Here is a 22,161-nt window from a genome sequence, read left to right as displayed (position 1 = left end):
TAGCAGAGCTGGGATTTTGGGTCCCCCAGCGTCTCTCAAAAGCTAGCCACAGTGGGTGGAAAGAGAAGCAAAGGGGGCTTGAATTTGCACCTGGAACCCCCCAGGGTGTTGGAGCAAGAGCCCAGGGTGGCCGGTGCTGTCCTTCAGCCTGCTGTGTACTCACCTGCGGCCACCATCATGGACGAACCCCCTCTACGGGATAAGCCAAGGCCAGCCCAAGGTGGAGCCCAGCGATTCCCCAGGACCTAGAAAGCCAGGGATCACTATGCATTTGTTCCCCACTTTGCTGCACAGCGACACTGTCTGGGGTGCTGTCTCTGGCTCTTTCCCAAAAGGGACCCGTGACTAGCTGAGCAGCTAAGCCTCCCCAAAGGGTAGCACAGAACAGACTCTCTTGTTCCGAAGGACCGTGGCCCAGGCAGACCTTCTCAGTTTCCTCCTCCCTCGTGGCCATCTAGGCAGGAATGGTCAGAAGTCTCCTCCAGCCTCCCTCCCTATCCTTCCCCCACCCGTTCACAACCTCTGCCACCCCCACCCCACCCCCAGCTTCCCCCAGGGCCTTATCTTGGCTTTTCCGATAAGAACCCCAGGACTTGGCCATGGTAGAAGGAAGTGCTGTGTGAGGCTTTGTGACCGTGAAGAAAGGGTGGATGTTGGGCATTAAGAATTGGGGACTGGTCAGAACCCAGCCTGGGGGACTTCCCACCCCTGTCTATGCCCCTACCCCGCAATGAGTCTGTGACACAGGAGAGCAATAAAGAAGCGAGGTATTCCCAGTGACACCTGGGTCTCTGTCCTGCTTCTGCACTTCCCATCGGCATGGTGCTGGGTCTGTGTGGCCTCTCTGTGCCCTGAGTCTTCCCTTGTCAAAGACAGATGGTCAGTACCTACCTCACCATGAGGAGTGAGTGAGGCCAAATGTAAGGAAGGAGCGTGGCCAGAGCGCAGGTGAGTGGGAGCCACTGTTCCAGCCTCCCACTCCTTACCATCTGCTGAACCACTCTCCCAACGAGACCCCTTCTGGTTCTTTTTCACAGTCAACACGAGTGACAGACGGATCCCCAGTTCGCCACAGAGCCTGAGACTGGGAGACTGAAGACCAAAACCCAGCCGTGGGGGGAGGGGGGCAAACGGAGAATTAAGCCTTAGGGAGCATCTATGGAGGTCCAATTATCCCACTGGGGGCTTTCCTGTGTAACCTCCATGACTTCCAACCTGGAGGGGCAGGGCTTTGGTTCTGTTCTCGTGTCTGCTGGGTGCTCTGGTGTCGTTTTCCCCATTGACAGATGAGCACACTGAGGCTCTGGGACCACCACCGAGCTCATAACTGGCTGCTCAGGGCCCTCTGGGAGCCCAAGAAAAATAGAGACTGTGACAGATTGACCCTCCTTCCAGCCAGAGAAGTAACTGTCCAAGGACTCCTATCTTCTTCCTCTCAGGGGCATTCGAGGGTGGAGATTAGGGCCAATGTGTCAGCAGTGAAGAAATCTAGAAACGAGTATGTGCTGGGTAAGAAAGAGCTAATTAGTTCACAGGGCAGGGTCAAGGAGGTCCCCCGTGGAGGCCAGCAACCATGCTTGGTCTCCGCAGTCAACCGAGAGAGGGATCAGTGTGGGTCAAATAGTCAAGGAAGAAGGCCAGGCCAGTAGAGTAAGAAAGAAATCTATGTTGGACTGTGGCCCTGGCCCTTTGAGGGTCTCTCTCTCTCTCTCTTTTTCCTCACTCTCTGACAAGGAGCCCATCCTTCTCATAGGCATGAGAAGGATGCTTTCTCATCTTCTGTTCTCCTCTGTTTTATTTTGAAAAAATAAAAATACTTAGTGGCATTTGCACTCACAGGTCGTGACCCACAGTTTGAAAAACCCAGGCCCTCCTTCCTGACACTCAAGGTCAGAGAGAGGCAGCTCTGCCCGTGTGTGGCTTCTGAATGAGGGACCCACCTGGGCAGGTGTCCCCAGACATGGGCACCACATTGTAAAGCATGTGCTTTCCCTGCACAGACAGAAACCCTCCCCAATTCGGTTTCTTTACGGGGCACCAGCCTCATCACCCACCCGGGCTCAGCATCAAGGGTCCAAGTTTGCACTGCCGGCCTTCCTAGGGGTGCCGCTAGCTCCAGCTCAGGCCTCCCTTCCCTTTTCACAGAGTTCGGGGTAGGAGGCCCTGGGGAAGCCCAGAGTTCACTCCTTCCATATGCCCTGCGCACACACACTCACTCACTCATTGTGCTATGACAACAATTCTCCGACTCCAGCAGGGTGTCCCCCAATTCAACCCCATTCGGACACTACCCAGAGGGAGTGCAGGCCCCAGAAGTTAAAGGTCAGGGTCCCCAATAAGGCTGCCCTGACTTCAGGGGCCAGACGGAAGTGGGGTCTCCAGGCTCCCCACACTCACACTTCTAACTCAGCTGCAAACACAACCCCCCTTCAGGGTTGACAATTTATGAGAATAACTCTGGGAACTTCCTGAAAGCACTATTTCTGCTGACCCTTTTATTCTAAAGGGCCCAACTCAAGAACAGCCAGTGTCAGGGACAAAGAGGGGTGAGGTCTGCGGTGGGCAGGGACACACAGAGCCCCCATACCCTCCCCTGGGGGAATCCGGGCATATCTGCTTGTTCACCAACCAGGAAGCTCCAATGGCTTCCGCTGGATTTTATCTCCTAGACCCCACGGACTAACTTGGTGGCCCTCTCAGTTCCAGCTCCTTCCTGCACCAGAGGAGGTTTGAGGTAGGGATGGCTTTTCTGTGGCCAACCCCTCCTTTGACACCAGGGGCCCACCGTGAGTCACCTGTTAGTGTGAACTCAGGTCTGGTCAAAAGCAGCTTATTATGAATAATAAAAGACACTTATCGCTCAGGAAATTCCAAGGGTTTTTGAAGCTCTGTGCCAGGAACCAGGGACAAAGACCAGATCTACTTTTATTAAATGACACTCACCCACCCCACCCCCCACCCCCAGCGGAGACTTGCCAAGACGTTTCTTCACACACTGCTGGTTCCCATCCGCCTTGAGGGGCAGAAGACAGCTTGACCTTGGACCTCTGAAGGAGAGGCCAGGTGACCTCTTTTCTTTGAAGGGCAGCCTGTTCCTGGGGTCAGATCAGGTTCAGGGGAAAGCATCAGTTCAGTGATGCCTTTGTTCCAGGTAGGGTGAGGCTGCGCAGGGGCGTCAGGTGGCCTCCCTTTGTGCAGGGGCGACTAGAGGCGAGCTGGCCTCCAGCTGGGGCCCCTAGGGAGGACCGCCTTCCAGGCTGGGGCACATTTGCAGGCAGCATCCCACCTGCATTTCTACCCCCAGAAGCCTCCCTCCCGTCCCCGCCCCCCACCCCCATCCACTCCAGGTTCTCATGCTCTCTCCATCCTGCCCTGCTCCAGAAGAGGGCCTATAAACTTTCAGCCACAGTCCAGTGACTCATGGGCTCATGGTGTCACTGCTCCCAAAGGGACACAGTCTCTCTGGGTCAGGTCCAGGGGTACAAGGGTGATAGAGTGCCTAGGATCCGAGGGGAAGGACCTGAGCTCAAATCCCAGCTTTAGTACTTATGATCCTAGTAGTCTTGGGCATGGCTTGCCTCTCTTTACCTCAGTTTCCCCATCTATAAAATGGGGATAATAATACCACCCCCCCCATAGCTTTAATAAAAGAACTAAGTAAGATCATGGAATCTAATCACCTGGGATTAAGGCTCGAGGCAGACTAAGCAGGCAGTGTGTGTTAGCTGCTGCTAATCAATAATATTATATTAACAATTACAATAACATAGCAACAGGATAATAATAGTCTCCAATAACAAGGGCAGAGAATTTGGAGCATCACGAAGGGGGTGGAGGACAGTGTGCCTTAGTGGGGAAAGGGAAGAAGCACCATCTTAGAGGTTCTCCAGAGTTTCTCACAGCTGGGGCCATGTCCGCGTGGATGACCCCGAGGCTCCCCAGCCTTCTTCCCTCAGCAACTTTGGCCAGACTCCCAGTTTCCCGGGCTCCAGCCCAGGCACTTGGGGCCTGGGTGGGAGAGGCTTAAGGCCCAGGGTGGGGATGACAATGAGGAGAGCATTTATGCTGGGGTGTGAGTTCAAAATCAACATGACTCCCTGTGCCCTAGAGCTTTTCTAAGTGTGGGTGCAGGACCACTACCCTTATCAAAATCCCCCAATTCTGGGCTCTAGTGCTGGGGCACGGGAACCCACATGTGTAACACTCCCGCCGAACTCTCACCTACAACACAGAATTTTTTGGGAAGCATTGATTTAGTCGGATCCGCTCTGTGGGCGTATGAGAAATGGAGACTCGGGAGCCAGGGGACCCCGGCCAGGTGACACTTGGCTCTGAGGGCAGAATCCCCAGTTCTCTAAAGGGTGCTTGAGTCCCCCACCCTGCCTCCTTGTTTCTGGAACATTCTGGATGACTTCCATCCCACTGTTGTCCTCCTGACCATCAACCAAATCTTTGCTTCATGGAGCTCCACCCCCTTCTTCCATTGCAGACGTTCCTGGTCCGTCGGGACAGCAGCTTGAAGCAACTGGTGCTCTGTGTCCACTTCCCTTCCCTGAACGAGGGCTCGTCCGAGGTGCTGGAATACACCGTTAAAGAAGAAAAGTCGAGTAAGTACCTGTCTTCCTGTGCTGGCCCCGACCACCCAGCAAGACATCAGAAGATGCTACCCACATAACCACAGACCCCCACCACCCACCCCCCCAGCAGGCCAGAGGGCTTTGAAATTAGAAGAAGGGGGAAGCTTTCCAGCCCCGGAAGTTATTTGGCCCGGTTTGTTGTGGACTCACTTTTATGGCTCAAGTCAGCAAGCAGTTCTGCGCACGCGTGTCATGGCATGGTGGCTTTGCTTCCTCATGCACTTTCTTCATCTCAGCTCAGGCTGGAGAAAAGGAAGAAAAGGAGAGGAACTGTCTGGGCCCCTGGTCCTAGAGACAGCTCAGCACACACACAAACCAGGATTTCAGACGAGTCACTCAGCCTCCCTACGCTTGTTTTCTCATCCCTCAAATGCACATGATAGTCACTGTCTTGCCTGAGTCCCAGGGCCTTTGTGAGGGTCCAATGGGCACACACTTTGGAAGCCAGAAATCCCGTGTGTGCACAGGGCTGCCACGAGCAGGCCTGGGCCCCAGCGGGAAAATGTTTTGGGGGCCTTTGATCGGGGGCAGGTTTGTATGGGTACACAGTGAAAGGGTCCAGGCCTCTTATGGGTGTTTTAAGTATTAAGCTCCAAAAGCCTAGAAGTTAGAAGAATCTCTAGAACATTCCAGGCACCAGCTTAGGTCCTCTTATAAATCCGTGTGGCTGTGGGAACCTTTTTACCTTTAGTTAGAAGCAGAGTGAAAAGAGTTAAAGAAGACAATAAAATACATATTAAGTATCTCATAAATATTATATATCCATATAACATACATATAATAAATACTTCAGAGATATTTGTTAAATATTTTGGACTAGTTTTTTCTCAAGAAGCACTTAGCCCAGCCCCGGGAGGATACACAGTTGAGCAAGCCCCGGCTTCAAGGATCTCCCAGTCTAGCGGGGGTGAGGAACGTGATGGGGTGGAAGAGACATGGATGTCACTACTTGCTGTGTGGTGTGACAAGTGTGACTACAGAAGGACCCCTGGCTCAGGGACATGGGAAGCCAACCACCGTGGGAAGGATTCCAGGAGGGCCTCAAAGAGGAGAGAATGCAGGCTGGGCCCTACAGGGTGACCAGTGGGTGTTTGTTCAGTGAAAAGCGAATCTTCCAGCTCCAGAGGTGGATGAGAAAGTGAAAGCAGAAACTGGTTGCTTTTCTTGCTATAAGGGGCCTTTCCATAGAGACCCGGATTCACTGTGTGTTCAGCACAGGGTTATTGAGTGTCTCCCCTATGTCAGGAGCTGCTCTACCTTTGGGGACACAGCAGGGGGTGAAACACAGCCCCTGCCCTTCTGAGCCCACATTCAGGTGGAAGGAGGAGACAGTAAACAAGTAACCATACAGGGTGACCTTGAGCTGAAGAGTCACGCTGTGCAGAACATGGAAGCGGGAAGATTAGCTAGTTGCCGCAATAACAAAAAATGTCATGACTTAAGCCCAGAAGAGCCTAGTGTGCTGCTCCTGGGCAAGATTCCTCATCAGTAGGGAGGACTTTTTCAGGAACCCCTGACAAAGGCTCTGCGGCTAGGGCAGGTGGACTCCTAGTTCCTTGGGTGGACTCCAGCCAACAGGAAGCAGGGAGCTTGTGGGCGGGTCTTAACGGAGGTCTTGTCCAGGAAGTAGGTGTGTCACGTAGGCTTGTATTCCATTGGCTAGAACTCTCATGTGACCACACCCAGCTCCAAGGGACTCTGGGAAATGTGGTCCAGGCTTGTGTGCAGGCCCAAGGAGAGGACTTGGATCCTGGTGAGCTGTTAGGACTCTGTAAGGGGTAGAGTGTGTGGGGTTGTTACTTTAGACAGCAAGTTCCAGTGACCCCTGTCCAGTATCCTGCAGGGAAGAAAGTGTAGGGTTCTCAAAGAGCAAGAAGGGTCATAGTTTTCCCAAACCAATACACAGCACCCTCTAATGACTGCAGAGGGATGAGGCTGTTGGGGGCACCTACAACTCTCCAAGAACGCGGGCCTTTTCTCAGACGTTCTCAGCAGCTGCCTGGGGGTGCACAGACCCCCGGGTGTAAGTTTGGCCATCAGCCGGGTTCAAAGACCTGCTGCCCAAGCCCTAGTTACCTACAGTCCTTTTAGAACCCGAGGGCCAGTCGTGCCCTTGAATTTCAGCCCCAGCCTCTGGCATGTAGCTGAAGGTGGGCAGTGAGGATGTGCTGCATGCATCCACAGCTGTTCTAGAAGCTCGAGGAGGGAGCTTCGTTCAAGGGCGGGCTGGTAGGGGAGGCTTCTCAGAGGAAGAGGGAACCAAGCTGGACTGGCAGAATGTCTGGAAGATGCACTTTTCTCCTTCCCCGCTCTTCTTTCCCACTTCCCTGCCCTAGACTCCAGGGTAATCACTTCTAAGTCTTTCCAACCCAAATACAACCCCTGGCCTTTTGGGACTTGGTGAGAAAGGATGCGCAGGTCCTATCCCGTGGAACCAGAATGCCCCGTTTGGTGGCAGTGTTTCATTTCCAATTAGGAGCCCGGGAGACAAACCAGGGCACCCGGTCATGGAGGCAGGTTACATCCTGGTACATATCTTCCTCCCGGGACCATGTGGTAGAATCTCGTTTCCCACTTTTTTTTTTTTTCATTTTCCACTTTTAAACATTTGTTTGTTTGTTTATATTTTAAAGATTTCTATTTATTTATTTGAGAGAGAGAGCACAAGCTGGGTGAGGGGCAGAGGGAGAGAAGCAGACTCCCTACTGAGCAGGGAGCCCGATGCGTGACACGATCTCAGGACCCTGAGATAATGACCTGAGCTGAAGGCAGACACTTAACCCACTGAGCCACCCAGGCGCCCCTCCCAGTCTTAAACTTTGAAACATTTCAGTGCTGAACTTGCTGAAAAGACCATCAAAACAAACCAACATTTCCTTCACGGAGTGTAACTCTTCTAATCATGATTCACGTCCATTCACTGTGACTACCAGATGCCATCTATAAGTTTGTATGTATCTTTATATTATTCCACTGCTCCCCAAACCTCAGACCACTGAACCCAGACAACATCAAGAAAGTACCAGATAATACGTTTCTTTGCCTCAGTGATTCACTGCTCTGACCTTTTTGTTCTCTCTTCCTCATTCCGAACCTGCCTCCTTAACATGGTGACTGAGCAGACTGGAAGCCACATGGCAGGCCTCAGCTCTGCCTTTTCCTACCTCTCCAGGCCTCGCTTAACTTCTCCAGGCCTCTGTGATAGGGAGAATAATGGTGTCTCTCCCTTAGGGTGCTTGAAGGGGTTAATACGTAGGATAGGGACGCCTGCATGGCTCAGTCAGTGAAGCGTCTGCCTTCAGCTCAGGTCATGATCCCAGGGTCCTGGAATGAGCCCCGCGTCGGGCTCCCTGCTCAGTTGGGAGTCTGCTTCTCCTTTTCCTTCGGCTGCCACCCCCTGCTCATGCCCTTGCTCTCACTCTCTCTCTCTCTATCTCAAAAAAATAAATAAAATCTTTTTTAAAAAAGTGACGTACTTAGGACAGTACCTGGAGCATAATGGAGGGTTATAATCGTGTTTGTTTATTATTATTATTATTACTATTACTATTATTATAACTATTATTAATCCTTCTGCAAGATGAAGCCAAAGGGAAGAGTAGAATGAGCCCACACAGAGGGTTACAGGCTCTGGGTAAATCCCATCCGCCGTGTGCGCCCGATTTGTAATCCCTTATGGGAGGAGGGAGTCGCCAGCCTTCCGAGTCCCCCTGTGGCTGTGGTGGCCACAGTGGGGTCAGCCTGAGAGGAGGTGGGCAAGGGGAAGGCCCAGGCCTGGAAGTGGGGCCTTTCGTTGGGATTCCCCACACACTCAGGCTAAGGAGGAGACGAGGGGATCCCCCACGGGTGGTCAGCCTCATCTGTGGCCCCGCTCTGTTTGCTTTCAGCAAGAACGGCTCACTTCAGCCGCCTCTGTGCTTCTGTGTGCTTGGATGGTCCTCTGGTTCCTTGTTAAGAGTTTCAAAACACCAGATCGCTAGGTGGGGCTGGTGATGTTGTGGAGACCCAAAGCCCTGAACTGCAGGGCTGTCCTCTGTTCAAACTGAGGACTGCAGGGCAGGACAGCTACCCCTTTGAATGAGCGTCACCGGCTGCTACATCGTCCACCCTCCTCTTGCTGCACGGAGGGGAGAAGAAGGCCTTGCAGGGTCTGGGTCGCCACTTAGCTTCACAGGGACCCAAAGAGGCCCTGGGGCAGGGGACCCAGGGGCAAAGGAGCAGGACGCAGGATGGATGGAGGCTAGGCCAGCTGCCCCTTTATGGCCAAAATTAACTCCCCAGCACAGGGACGCAAGCTACTTTTTCATTCATCTGCACCCTTGAAGATGGTGACCTTGACATATTCACGTCTTGGGGTTTTTTCCTGCTGGCTGCTAAAAAAGGAGAGAAAGAAAACCAGTTGTCCCCATCTCCAGAAGGGGAACCATCAGATAGTGACACCCAGTGTGGTCTGGCCCCTACGGAAAGCAGCCGCCTGGCTCTCGGCCCCACTGTCTTCCCTGCCTACTCCCTACCACCCCGGCTGAGCCACTGGCTTTAGAAGGGCCAGACTGCCGAGCTCAGTTAGGCTTTCTTCTTGCCCTGAGCACCTCCCCCAGTCTGAGGTCTGTGGTTTTAGGCCAGGCAGTCAAAACTAATAGACACACTTGTGATTAGGAGTAGAGCCCACCTCGTGGGTCAGTGTGGCAGATGCTGTGCTGATTGGCCCTGTGGTTCTCACCACTGGCCTGGGGGAGCTTTTACGCCAAGGCGGAAAGACGTTCTAGATGAGTTCTCCTGGGCAGTAGAGATCTGTATGGATGGGCAGGTCACAGTGTCCTCCAGAATGCCTTTGAGGTCCACAGACGGGGTTCGCATTGCTGCTGCTGGGTCTGACCCCTTCTTCACAGTTGACAGTCCTAGGAAGAGCCTTAGCCTGTATTTGGACCACAGTGTATTTATTAAATCTGTAAAGAAGTAAGGAGCAGTTATTACTAACCTCGAGGTCGGAGTGGACAGGGCAAGGTTGCTATTTTATTAGGGAGGCAGTGCTAAGTTTTGGTGGGTCTTACACGCTGGTCAAAGCAGACCTCTTTTGAGAGCATGTGCTTTGTTTGGGAGGGCAGAGAGTTCTACAGCGTTCTTCTGTCTCTGTCACCTTGTGACATCAGGCAAGCGACTTATCATGTGTTGGTTTCTTTGTGTGCAAGATGGGACCATCTGTGGCACCGCTGTTGGAGGAGAGAAAAGCGATTATGTGTGGGGATGGGACAATATTGCCTGGTGCGGGGGAAGCCACTCAGCAGCATCGTGACTGTGTTGTCATGATTGAGCATAAGAAATATATGTTTGGTCTCCATTCCACTTGTGGGTGCAGAGCTCCCCAAACCCTTGGAATCTCCTACCCATTAGGAGCAGTAAAGGTGTCTTGATAACTCATAACAAGACCTTTTTCAATCACACAAGTGTTTGTGGGGTGAGGGCTGGTTGCCAGGGGAACCAACCACACAATGGGAGGTTTGGACCTTTTGGTCCCACACCCTGGCCTCCGGGGAGCAGGGAGGGGCTGGAGGGGGACTCAGTCGCCAAGGCTGATGATGTCTGTCATCAGTCATACCCATGTGCTAAAGCCTCCATGAAAACCCAAAGGACGGGATTCAAGAGCTTTTGGGTTGGTAAGCATGTAAGGTTGAGGGAGGGTGGGGTGCTCACAGAGGGTGGGGAAGCTCCCCTCCCCTTCCACATCCCCTGCCCCGGGCAACCCCTTCCATCCGGCTGTTCCTGGCTTACATCATTTTATAAGGAACTGGTGATCTGGTAGGTAAGACATTTCTCTGGATTCTGTGAGTTGCTCTAGCAAACTAATCGAGGCTAAGACGGGAGTCATAGGAACATCCCACCTCTCTGCGTCCGATGGCCGGCACAGGTGATCACCGGAGCTGCAGTTAACATCCACGGAGCCGGGGCTGAGGGCGCACCTGGGGGACCGAGCCCTTAAGTCATGGGGTCCAACACTACCTCCAGGTGGACAGTGCCAGGATGGAGGTGAATTGTAGGTCACCCAGCTAGTGGAGGAGAATTGCTTGGTGGTATGGGGGAAAAAGACACATTGGGACCGACCTCAAAATTGGAGTAAATTCCTAACACCATCGAGTTACCTCCTGGACAGAATGGGGCTATTTTGGGGGAAAAGCTATCACCGCACCCCTGAGGAAGAAGCACTGGGGAATGACCAGCAGTTATAATTCGCTATGGGGATTGAGTAACACCAACTTAATCCGCAGAACCATTGTTTTCTGCAACGCCTTGCTCCTGGAGTTCTATCGGAGAACTCCACTAACAAGCTGATTCAACTTGTCGAGCAGTGGTTGTTGCCCAGGGAGGTTTGGGCTACGAGCTAACCACAGTTTGTTTCTTTCTGGTTTCAGCCATTCCCTTTTTGGCCTCCAGAGTTGGGGTTGGCCCAGGAAAAAAAAAATACACCATCGGATAATTTAACTCTGAGAACTTTATTGTAAAACTCTGGTGAATTTCATTTCTTTTATTTTCTCTTATCTTTCTTTCTTTCTTTCTATGCATTTTTTTAAAAAATTTAATTCCAGTATAGTCCACATACGGTGTTATATTAGCTTTGGGGTACAATATCGTGATTCAGCAATTCTGTGCATGACTCCATGCTCATCCCGGCAACTGGGCTCCTCATCCCCTCCCCCACCCCAGTGTATTTTGAATCATGGTGGTACATATGGTTTTTAGCCTCCCTTTATTTATTTAAACAGTTTATTATGAGCTTTCTCTGAGTTATTAAACATTTTTATAACATTGCAGCCAACTGAATATGTGTGGAATGGTCCCGGAGGAAGACGCCTACGATGGGCTCTGTGAGACATGGCCCCTGACGTTGAATCTGTAGGGCAGACAGACAGACACACACACACCCCTCACCAGGAGTGCAGGCCAGACTGTCGTTAAGTGCTGAATGTTAAGTGTGTACTTCGGGGGCAGCAGAATGGATGACTTTTGACGGAAGGAGGTCATCCAGGCCTCCTTGGGCCGTGGAGGTGGGGAAATCACTGAGAATGAGGAACTGGAGACAAGGCCTGTTCAGCAGAAGCCATAGCCTGCGTCGGGCTAAGGGGCAGGAAGGAGAATCAGGAAAGGGGGAGCTGTGTTGGGGGTGAGGTGGTGGGAAGTGAGATCAAAGATGAGGCTGGGAAGGTGGGATTCAGCTGGCTCACCAAGGACCTTGACAGCCACCCCCAGGAGTCAGGGACCTCATTTGCAGTGTCCAGGGAAGGCCTGAACAGACTTGGAGCAGGAGGTGCACGGACGAGACTGGTGCATTTGAAGGGAGCGTGTGGGTGAGGGACAGGACGGTGCACCCTCCCAGGAACAGCACAGAGCAGGAGAAGGAAAGGCATGAGAGACCTACCTGAGGGAAGGACGTCGATGGTGGTGGGGGATCTGGTACAGGCCAGCGAGGCCAAGGAAAGGGGAAAGGGGGAGGCCTTTTCAGTGGGTGAAACTTCCTGGGGAGCTGGGGTGCTGTACCCCTTCTCTGGGACGCGGGAACCCAGGGACTGCCAGGAGTTTATTTTGCCCTGAGCAAGTGGGACACAGGGGGATGTTTTACAGAGATGGAAGAAAGATCTAGAACACAGGGCATTGGGGGCTAAGAGAAGAGGAAGATGAGGGAAATGGGTTTGTGGGGATGAGGGTTTCATGCCAGCATCAGGCCTGAGTGGGTGGCCCATGTGTATAGGGAGCCTCACTTTTGTCCACAAATGGAGTGAATTATGCCTCCATTCCAACAGTGAATTGTTATGAGGAACAGACAAAACATATGTGAATATACCTGATGCCAGGCAGGAAGGCAAGAGGGACCCTCCACCCACCCACCCACCCTTTCATGTGTGTATGAAGCTACTGTCTATGGAGGGTCATCCTAAGACCAGATTCTGCTCTTTTTTTTTTTTTTTTTTAAGATTTTATTTATTTGAAAGACAGAGTAAGCAAGAGAGAGAGCACAAGCAGGGGGAGAGGGAGAGGTAGAAGTAGGAAGCCTGATGTGGGACTCGATCCCAGGACCCTGGGATCATGACCTGAGCCGAAGGCAGCCACTTCCTGAGTTGAGCCACCCAGGAGCCCCAGATTCTGCTCTTAAAAGAGGAAGCACTGTGGAAGTGGGGAAGCAGAGCAGGTTGGGGCAAGAGTGGAAGAAACAAAACGAAGTACTTTTGCAAGTGCTCTGTGGCTCTCCTGGTGACCCTCTGTGGAGGCTTGGCTTGCTCTGGGAGGTTTACCCCATGATCAGGACTCTAAGGAGATGTTCTTACAGGCTTTGGGATTTTCTCCTGAAAGAGAAAGCCAGTCGCTACCTCTGAATACCTCTGGAGCCCCTCCCAGATTTGCTTTGCTCTGAAAGTTTCCAGGCGGCTTCACCCCTAGGAAGAGGGAGTGTCTGGCTAGAGGGCCAGGGTGAGCTTGTGCCAAGCCACGGGTAGATGTCATTGAATTGGGTTCTAATCTGGCTCTGCCAGTAACTGGCTGTGTGACCTTAGGCAAGTCACTCAGCGTCTCCGGGACTCCTAAGAGAAGGGACCCCTGACCTCACCTGGCCAGAGATGGATACGAACTGCCTTGGAAGGGCAGAGCCCCACACAGAGAGGAGGTGCTGTTCTTTGTTTGCCTGACCCCAGACGTCCCGAGCTCCTCGATTATAAAGCCTGGCCACGGGCTGAGAAAGATGCGTGCCACTCAGTGTCCAAGCAGCCGGGCTGGCCTCTTGGAAGGCCACGTTATTACGCCTGTACCACCAACTTCATCTTTCTACCCAAACTATTTAAGGAAGAAGTCAGAGGTGGGACCTTCTGGAAAGTTCTGTAGAAGTGGACTGGTGTCTTCTGAGGCTCTTTGTGTCCATCTCCCTTTATCTGTCGAGAATCAATGAATAATAGTTTACACTGCTTTTACCAGCAGTCCTGATCCTATGGCATATGTTTTGTGCTTATCGCTTGTCTTGGTCTTGGTTTTCATAGTGGAAACTTTTAAGGAACTTGCCCCAGCACAAATTCCCCTGCTGGAATGTTCTTGAATGTAGTCATTGTTCCCCGTGCAAGACTGCCCTGAGCAGCCCCCAGGTGAGAACCAGTTCCCCAGTAACGAGGCCCTACCCAGGAAATCTCATATAGCCTTCAGCCCCCAGTTATTAGGGACACCATGTGCCAGACACTGTACCAGACTCACTGTGTGCCAGACACCGCATCAGCTTTCACAGAAGTTGTTCCTCTCAGGGGGCTCCTGGGTGGCACAGTCAACTAAGCCTTCAATTCTTGGCATCGTGGTCTCAGGGTCCTGGGATCGAGCCCCATGACGGGCTGTGCATTCAGTGTGGAGTCTGCTTGAGATTCTCTCTGTATGCCTGTGGCTGTCCACGACAGGGAAGTTGGAGGAGCGGGAGGGAGAGCAGACAGTCATCAAGTATACTTAGGAACTTTGGAATGACCCTCCGAATCTGAGGCCCTAGCTGAAATTTTATCCAAAGGCTTCGTGTTCGTTGCACAGACCCAGAGCTGGACAGAAAGGGAGTAGATGGGGAGTAGGGGGCTTCGGCAAGGGCAGCTGTGCTGAGAATGGGTCCCTCCCATCCGTGGGTCACCCGAGTCCCAGGTCTTTTGATAGTTTTGCCTCCTCAGGACCATCTGAGAGTAGCTTTATCTCAGAGTTGTGGCTCTGGTGGCACACGGGAGCCAGCTTGTTCTAGCCCGTGAGACAGGAACGTGCACGTCTTATCACAACTCAGTGCTTGAAACTAGCGTGGTGGGAGCTCTTACATTATGGAAACTGGTAAATGCGTTGAAACCGAGGTTTCTTTCCCTGGGCGGTGGTCTGGTCATTACGTGTTTACCAGCACGCTGTGGCTCAGTTTCCAAAACTGTAAAATGGGGATTCCAGTGCCTCCCGTACAGAACCTCGGGAAGCTGACGTATATGTGCGTGTTTTGCAAACTAAAGCGTGATGTGCGTGCCTGTGGATATGAAGTGTGTATTTATGGGTAATCAGTTACAATGCTTACGTGAAGAGCTGTCTCTTTTCTTAAAAAGGTGGGTGCGTGTGTGCTGGATGTCTGCAGAAACAGGAAATGCATCATGACATTGACGGATTCCCAGAGAAACCATGGATAGTGTGAGACAGTCAGCTGGTCACAGGATAACCTTTGAGATTGTGAGGTATTTCCTGCTGGGAGCCGGAGAGTTTCCTTCTAATAGGTGTCAGGGTCCCAAGGACCAAAGTTCCATCGGTCATTGAGAAGACATAGTTGGGCATTTTCCATGGTTTTCTTGGCTGTAGTAGAAATAGCCGTCGGACAGGCAGACCTGGATTTGAAGCCCGTCACTCATCATCTGGTTGAACTTGGACAGGCTCCTGAACCCATTTGAGCTCCCTTCCCTCATCTGTAACATGTGGGTTTGGGGGGCACCCGGGATAGGGGCCGGTGGGCTCGGTAGCTATACCCTCAGTTGGTGTTGGTTCTGCTCTCTCGTGCTCCCTCACAACTTCGTTTTCACGGTGCAGTCTTGGGACTCCAGGTGACCCCTGGTGTGCAGAATGTGGTTCAGCAATTGGGACAAGAAACTCGCTCTATGCCATCCAACCTAGAATATTCTCCCTGCACCTCTTCCTCTACTAAAGAGTGAGGATACAAAATACTTACTGAGAACTTGCTGGGTACAGGGAGAGACTAAGGACAGAAGACACCAGTAGAAATCACTTGTGGAGCTTTTTATATGAATTAACTCATTTAATCTGCAGATCAACCCAAGGACAGAAACACTATCCTGCGGCAGATTCAAGATGGTGGTGCTTTCTTTGACCCTCTTCCCATCAAGGGCTACAGCGCCTCCCCTTGAATCTGGGTTGGCCTGGCACTGCTTTGGCCAACAGAGTCAGGCAGTAGGGACACTCTGCCAGTTCCATGTGTAGCTTTTAAGAGAACTGGCAGCTTCTGCTTGGCCTCTGGGAATCCTGGATTGCCATGTAAGAAATCTGATGACCCTGAGACCACCATACTGGAGAGACCACCTGGAGAGATCTCCTGGAGACCATATGGAGAGAGAGCGAGGCCAAAGAGGGCACAGCTGAGCTTAGCCTTCAGCTTCTCCTGCCAAGGCACTGGGCCTGAGTGAAAGATCATCTGGACCAGGACAGTCCCTAGGTGCATGCCTAGTCAGTGCCGCAAGGAGAAAAAATTTCCCAGCAGATTTCTGCCCAAGTTCCTGACCCATGAAACCATGAGCTACACAAAGAGCATTGTTTGAAGCCAGCAGAATTTGCAAGCAGTTTGTTATATAGCAATGGATAACCAGGACAGGTATAATCTTTATTTTACAGATGGAGAAACCAAGGCACAGAGAGGCTAAGTGGCTTGCTTGAGGTCACGCATCAGGAAGTGGTGGGTCTGGGGTTTAAACCCAGCAGCTTGGCCCCCTAGCATGTGTCTGTCACACTGGGCTATACTGCTCTTGGGTTGAAAACACATTCTGCTCTCAGGGAAACTTCTAGCTACTTCGGTGTGCAAAGACCACGCACACTACATAATTAGAGAATTGTATACCATGTGCACTTATGCATCTACTCCGTTTAAGGACACGGGGCTGTAGGGATACGCACGTGATGATATTAAGAAGGTGTTGGGCTTTTACTGCAATCGGGGAAGCTTCCCGACACTGGAGGGTGAGTGAGACCCCAGGGGGATGCCTCTGAGGAGTGAGGACATGTGAGCGAGTCCTGTTGGGAGAGAAGAGGAAGAGCACGAGAGGCAGTGAGACAGCATGAACAAGGACATGTGGACTGTTGAATCCCAGGGCGCACCCAGGGTCTCGATGCTCGGCCTTTATCTAGAAGGCCATGGGGAAGAACCCTTGACAGAAGGACATTAAAAAGGGGGCGGGGGAGACATGATCTCATGTGCCTTTTAAACAGAAGCCCCTGGGTTTGGCCAGCTGGCTGGCTCAGTGGGTAGAGCATGTGACTCTTGATCTTGGGGTTATGGGTTCGAGCCCCACAGTGGGTATAGAGGTTACCTAAAAATAAAATTGATAGATAGACAGATGCCCCTCACTGCTGGGGGTGCAGTGCAGAGGCTAGAGTGCAGGGGAGACCCCCCCACCCAGGATGAAGAGCAGAGGGGACTTGGCAGTGATGCTGGGGCAACACGGTGGGGCCTGCACCCAGCTCCTCCAGCAGGTGTGGGAGGACAAGACACACTCCCGAGATACTCAGGAGGAGGACTGACAGCACAGGTTGGCAGAAATGGCTGAGAAGGAAGAGGGACCAGTAGGCGCCCAGTGTCAGGGACCTGTGGCTGCATCACCCTAGGTCGAGGGGAAGAATGATTGGCAGGGGTGACAGCAAGGGATGGGGGAGCCACTGTGCCTGGGAGAAAGAAGCCCATCGCCATCACCCCAGTGCCTAGCACAGTGCCTGGCACATAGTCGATGCTCAGCAAATATTTGCGGATTGAAAATTGAATAAACCCATGGGTCCAGGGCACAGGAGGGAGGGAAGAGCCCTGGAGCTTTGAGAGTGTTTGGAGCATGAGATGCTAACTCTCCAGGGTCCCTCTGGGGTGGTCACATCCTTTGGGGTCAAGATACCTGTTTCCATCACTGTTCTTACTGGGCTGTGGAATTGCCATCTGGTAACTAAGGGGAAATCTGAATGAGATGTCGGGCTGGAGGAACTGCCAGAGAGTTTGGAGCCCCAATCCCTGGGAGGTCGCAGGAACCTCCCTGGGTCAGTGGAGACTCTTCTCTGTGCAGCAGCAGCGTGTCCCCTTTCCTGATCAGGAGCATTTATGGCAATTCAGGAGGGTACCGGCCCGATGCCTGGGGGGAGGGGGTGTCTGGGGTCTATAAATACCACCCCCCCACATTCAGAACCAGTGAGGAGCTAGAGAGAGCACCCACTTGCCCACCAATGGGCTGATTTGGGAGTGTGGTTTGACCTACACCCACAATCCAGTGCCCTATCACCCCCACTGAATTTGCTCCCCAGAACTGTAGGCCTCCCCCTGTTGAGGCCTGAGCCCGCCCCAGGACACTGCCACCAGGGGTGGCAGAGAAGAAAGCAGCATCCCGATCTGGAGCCCTGGGCTGGGTATTTGCCGGCTGGTTTTCCAGCAGCATCTGGAAGCCGGTGAAATGTCGGTTCCCCTGAGACTGGTCCCTAGTTCTTGATTCCATGCCCCAGTTCATGGCACTGTGGGTGAAGGGGATGGGGGAAGATTCCTGTGATTCAGAGTCTCAGGGGGCACTCCTGTCTTCCAGTCTGTTCCACCACGAGCACGGATGTTGGGCCCCCTGCAGCTTGCTAGGTATGGGCATCCTGCTGGTTGTTCCGGGAGCACGACTGCTTCTCCCTCTACAGCCAGATTTCTGAAACTCGGTGCACTTGACATTTGGAGCTGGATCATTCTTTGCCCTGGGGGTGGGGAGGTGGGGGAGGGACTGTCCCGTGCACTCTAGGAGGTTTCGCTGCATCTCTGACCACCCACCATGTCAGAAGTACCACCTCCCCACCCCCCAGGATGTGACAACCTAAGATGCCTCCCCACATTGCCAGAAGTGCCCTGAGGGACAGATTGGCTCCCGAATGAGAACCCTGCTTCAGGCTCTGGCTTCCCCTGCAGCAGCCTTGAGCCAACATGACTGTGGAACATGTAAGAGGTGGCGAGTTGGAATTGAGATGGGCTCTCAGTTCAAATTCATACAAGATTTTAGGGAACATCTGGGTGGCTCAGTCTGATAAGCGTCTGCCTTCGGCTCAGGTCATGATCCCAGGGTGGGGAGCCTGCTTCTCCCTCTCCACTCTCCCTGCTTCTGCGCTCTCGAAAATAAAAAATAATAAGAATAATAAAAATAAATTCATGCAAGATTTTGCATAGTATGAAGAAATGTGAACTATCCCGCTAGTAATTTTTTGTATGTATGGTTTGTCGAACTGGTAGTATTTTAGATATTTTGGGTTGAATAGAATATACTATTAGGATTCATGTGACCTGATTCTGTTTACCGTTTCTGCTGTGACTGTGGGAAACTTGAGAATTGTGCATGTAGTTTGCATTCTGTTTCTCCCAGACAGCGGGGTCTGGAGAACCAACAGGAGTATGCTCCCGGAGGAGGACTACAGAGTCAGTCCTGGTTTCACTTCCTAGCTCTGTGACCTCTAGCAAGCCACTGAACCTCTCTGGGCCTCCCCCTGCTTTCGTAAGTGGTGGTCACTTTTCTTTTGGACCTCAGATAAAGGTTTGAAAACTCAGGGTTAAGATCCTGAAGTCGAACCCGGGTTGTTTTCTGAGCTGGGTTGTTTCTTGATGGGTCCATCTCTGGAACTCAGGGCTGTTCTCGCCAGCAGGGCAGTGCCGTGGGCCGCCTCCTTTTCTTCCTTCAGCCCAGCAGAGCAAAGCATTTCTTCTTGACGGGGACCACCAAAGACACCTCCTGGCCCCTCAGTGTGAGCTGAGAAGCAGGCAGATGGCTTGCCCAGACTTCCAGCTCATTCTCTGTGGGTAATGAGACCCCCTGCTGGCGGACAGCCTGCCTCTGCTCGCTCTCCCCCACCCCTTCCCGCCCCTTCTCCCCGAACACCTCCTGGTCTGCTTACTCTTTGGTCTCCCTGACACTTGGCAGTTCACTCCTCTGTCTAATGGGCCCCCTTCTGTTCTGGCATCTGAACCTTTACCTAGTTCCCAGGCAAAGTCCCATCTGCGTTGCGACAGTTGGTTCCGTATTCCTTTCCCAGACTTAAAGCCTCATCCACACGGTTGCTAAATATGGAAGAGCACCATCCAGGAAAAGGAATCTTTCATCACAGCTTGGACAGCCCAGTGGCAGCGGCTGCCGATGTGGCTGCTGGCATGGGGCTCCAAGGGAGTGCTGTTCGCAATGGGGATGCTGAGGCTGCGTGTCATCCGTGTGATCCGGGCAAGGTCCCGGCTCTGGGGTGGTGAGGAGGGAGGACACCTGACTCCCGCTCTCCCGGGAGCTTTGTTCTGGGCTGGAGTCAGGCCTGGGAACACAGCGGGATGTGGCGGAATGTGAACCCAGTGCCACGGCGGCCGCCGGGAGGGCTTCCCCCAGGGTGACATGGGGCCTGCCTAGTGTGACCCATAGGAAGGCATCTCTGCTAGCTGCGGGGACACATTGAGTGCATTCCGGTAGGAAGGACTGGGACGCCTTCCCTCCACCCCGTGCCACCTCTCCAAAGCAAAAGGTGCCTCCTGTACCAGGTTCCCTGGCTTTAGGCACCTTGTCGTGACTGTGGCCGCTGGGCCGCTTTCTTAACCTCTCTGAGCCTCGTTTCCTTGCCTCTAAAATGAGGATAATGGAATTTGTCATGATGATTAGAAATAGAGGCTGGCACAGTGGCGCAACTAATAAATGGTAGATAATACTCTTATTACTATTGTTGTTGTTGTTGTTATTATTATTATTATTATTGAAACCTTGAAAACAATACCCTTCCATTATTAATCAGGAGGCTCAAAGCCCGTGCTGGGATTTGGGAGAAGGGGGCAGAACAACAGCAATCGGAATCAGAACCTAGATTCCAGAGAGCATCACCGTCAAACTCTGGGAGGCACCCAAATTAGTCGTCTCTCAAAGGATGATGACATAATTTGTCTGTACCTCAGTTTCTCCATCGGTGCAATGGGGGAGTTTGGACTGGAGTTGCCCCTAAGGGTCCTTCCATTCTGGCTTTCCGTGGTTCCCCATCCACTAGGAGGAACATTTGGGTGTGGTCAGGTCTCTAGTCTGAGCCAGTCTGGGGTGTGGTGTACAACTCAGTAAAAAGAACATTGTGGTATTTTATTCATCTTAAAATTCTTAAGATGAAATCAAGAGGAAATTGCTCCTTATGCCAACCACAACCAGCAAAGATGGCCATGACTTATAACCAGGGCTGCCATGGACCGTTGCATAGCTTGTGCACTGTCCAGAAGCGCTTCATTGGTGATTTGAATGGGGGTTGAAATCTAGCTGGTGTTCTGCTTGTCAAGTTGTGCAGTTTAGTGCAGGGCTGTAGCCACCTAAAAGAGGAGGCACCTCTGTGCTCCCTTGTGAGATCCTATAGGAGGGCGTAGGAGCATTTGGAAGAAGTCCCCTGCTTGGCCCCTGACTGTGGCTGGCAGGTCCTCCCTGTTCCTTTCCCTGTCAGCCTCCCTGCAGCTCATACCCTCCCCCTAGAGGCCTGTGGTTGATGGAGGAGATGTGGTGGAGACAGTTAAGAGAGGATGAGTTTACACTGAAAAACCTTGAAGCTCAGGGGGCTGGGGGTTTTACAAAGGGCGGCTCGGGCAGGCTGGTAAATAGACAGTGCAGGGGCTCCAGGACAGCCGATGAGCCAGAGGCCAAGGTGTCCACCCTGGACCATCTGTGCCGGGCAAGGAGAGAGAAAGGGATTTGTCTCCAGCACATTTTCAAACTGTCCTCCTCTCCCAGGTCCCTGCCCTCCCTCCACAGACCTTCAGACTCTATGCTGTCTGTGGTACAGGGGCTGCCATTCCTCACTCAGGGTCTGGGCGGGGCACCCGCCTCTGCACAAAGAGCCAGAGGGCCAGGGAGGGCCTCAGCTACTCTCATGCTCACTTGGCAGTTAGAGAAAGCAAGTCTCTGAGGAGGGCTTTGGGCTCTGGGCATGTGGCTGCTGGAACCAGGAGCCTGTGCCTGGCCAGTATGGTCCACGTTTAGGCTTTGCCTGGAGCAGGGCCGAAAGTTTGCACCACTCTGTGCTCCAGTCCTTGTACACTCGGGCAGAAGGGCTGCCTAGAGAACACAGGTGCTGCCCGGCGTGAGATTGTCTGCTTCCTGGTCGGACAGCTTCTCCTGCTGGAGCCAGCCATTCCAGAAGCCCCAGTCTAGCAGCACGAGGGCTGTTCTCCCATTTCACAGGTGAGGCAGCTGCCCTCTGCAGCGTCATCTGGAAGCAAGGGGATGCCAGAGCTAGGCCTGGAACTTCAGGGTCCCCCTGGACTGAGAAATTGCTGTTTTCCCCCACTTTCAGTCCTGGGAGCAGGGGAGTGCATTTTCATCTACTGCAGAAAATTGGGCCTTTGGACAGGAAACAGTCCTCTTTCCACCTCAGCCACACAAGGGCCAGGTGGGGGTTCCCATGACCAACCATACTATGGCTCCCCGGCAGCCAGAAGGCACCTGTGACCTCCCAAGAGGGGAAGGAGCCAAGAGGGACAGGAGGCCCCTGGACGGGTGGGCCTGGCCACACCTGCCAGGCCTGCTGCTGACTCTCCCTCTTGCTTCCAGCTGGGAACCACTCCCCAGCTTCTTGTCATCGTGGCTTTTTATTTTCAGGGTCTGCACCTCTGGCCTTTCCAGTTGGGGACCCAGGTTGGCGAGCTAGTGTACCTTTTAGGAAGTGGGATGAGAATCCATTAAGATCTGTCTTCCAACCATTCTAGGTGATAGGGTTCAGGGAAGTTTGGCTCAGCAGTGTCACATAAAGCATTGGAGGAAGGCCACTTCCTGGA

At 52.7% G+C, this 22,161-nt stretch overlaps 1 protein-coding gene across 1 annotated transcript in view; it reads left to right on the top strand.

The window, feature by feature from the left end:
- The window catches only part of LOC111148708 (Ras and Rab interactor 3), a 117,340-nt gene that overhangs the window by 44,545 nt on the left and 50,634 nt on the right, over window positions 1-22,161 (top strand). Inside the window, exon 3 of the mRNA XM_022505502.1 lies at window positions 4,490-4,607. Within this exon, the coding sequence (XP_022361210.1) occupies window positions 4,490-4,607 (118 nt within the window). The remainder of the gene's footprint in view (window positions 1-4,489; window positions 4,608-22,161) is intronic.

Source organism: Enhydra lutris, unplaced genomic scaffold (genome assembly GCF_002288905.1).
Source record: "Enhydra lutris kenyoni isolate GAN:26980312 unplaced genomic scaffold, ASM228890v2 scaffoldscaffold20, whole genome shotgun sequence".
In the NCBI taxonomy this organism is placed as follows: domain Eukaryota; kingdom Metazoa; phylum Chordata; class Mammalia; order Carnivora; family Mustelidae; genus Enhydra; species Enhydra lutris.
The sequence above is the reverse complement of the archived record's forward strand: the minus strand, read 5'-3'. Positions and strand labels throughout refer to the sequence as shown.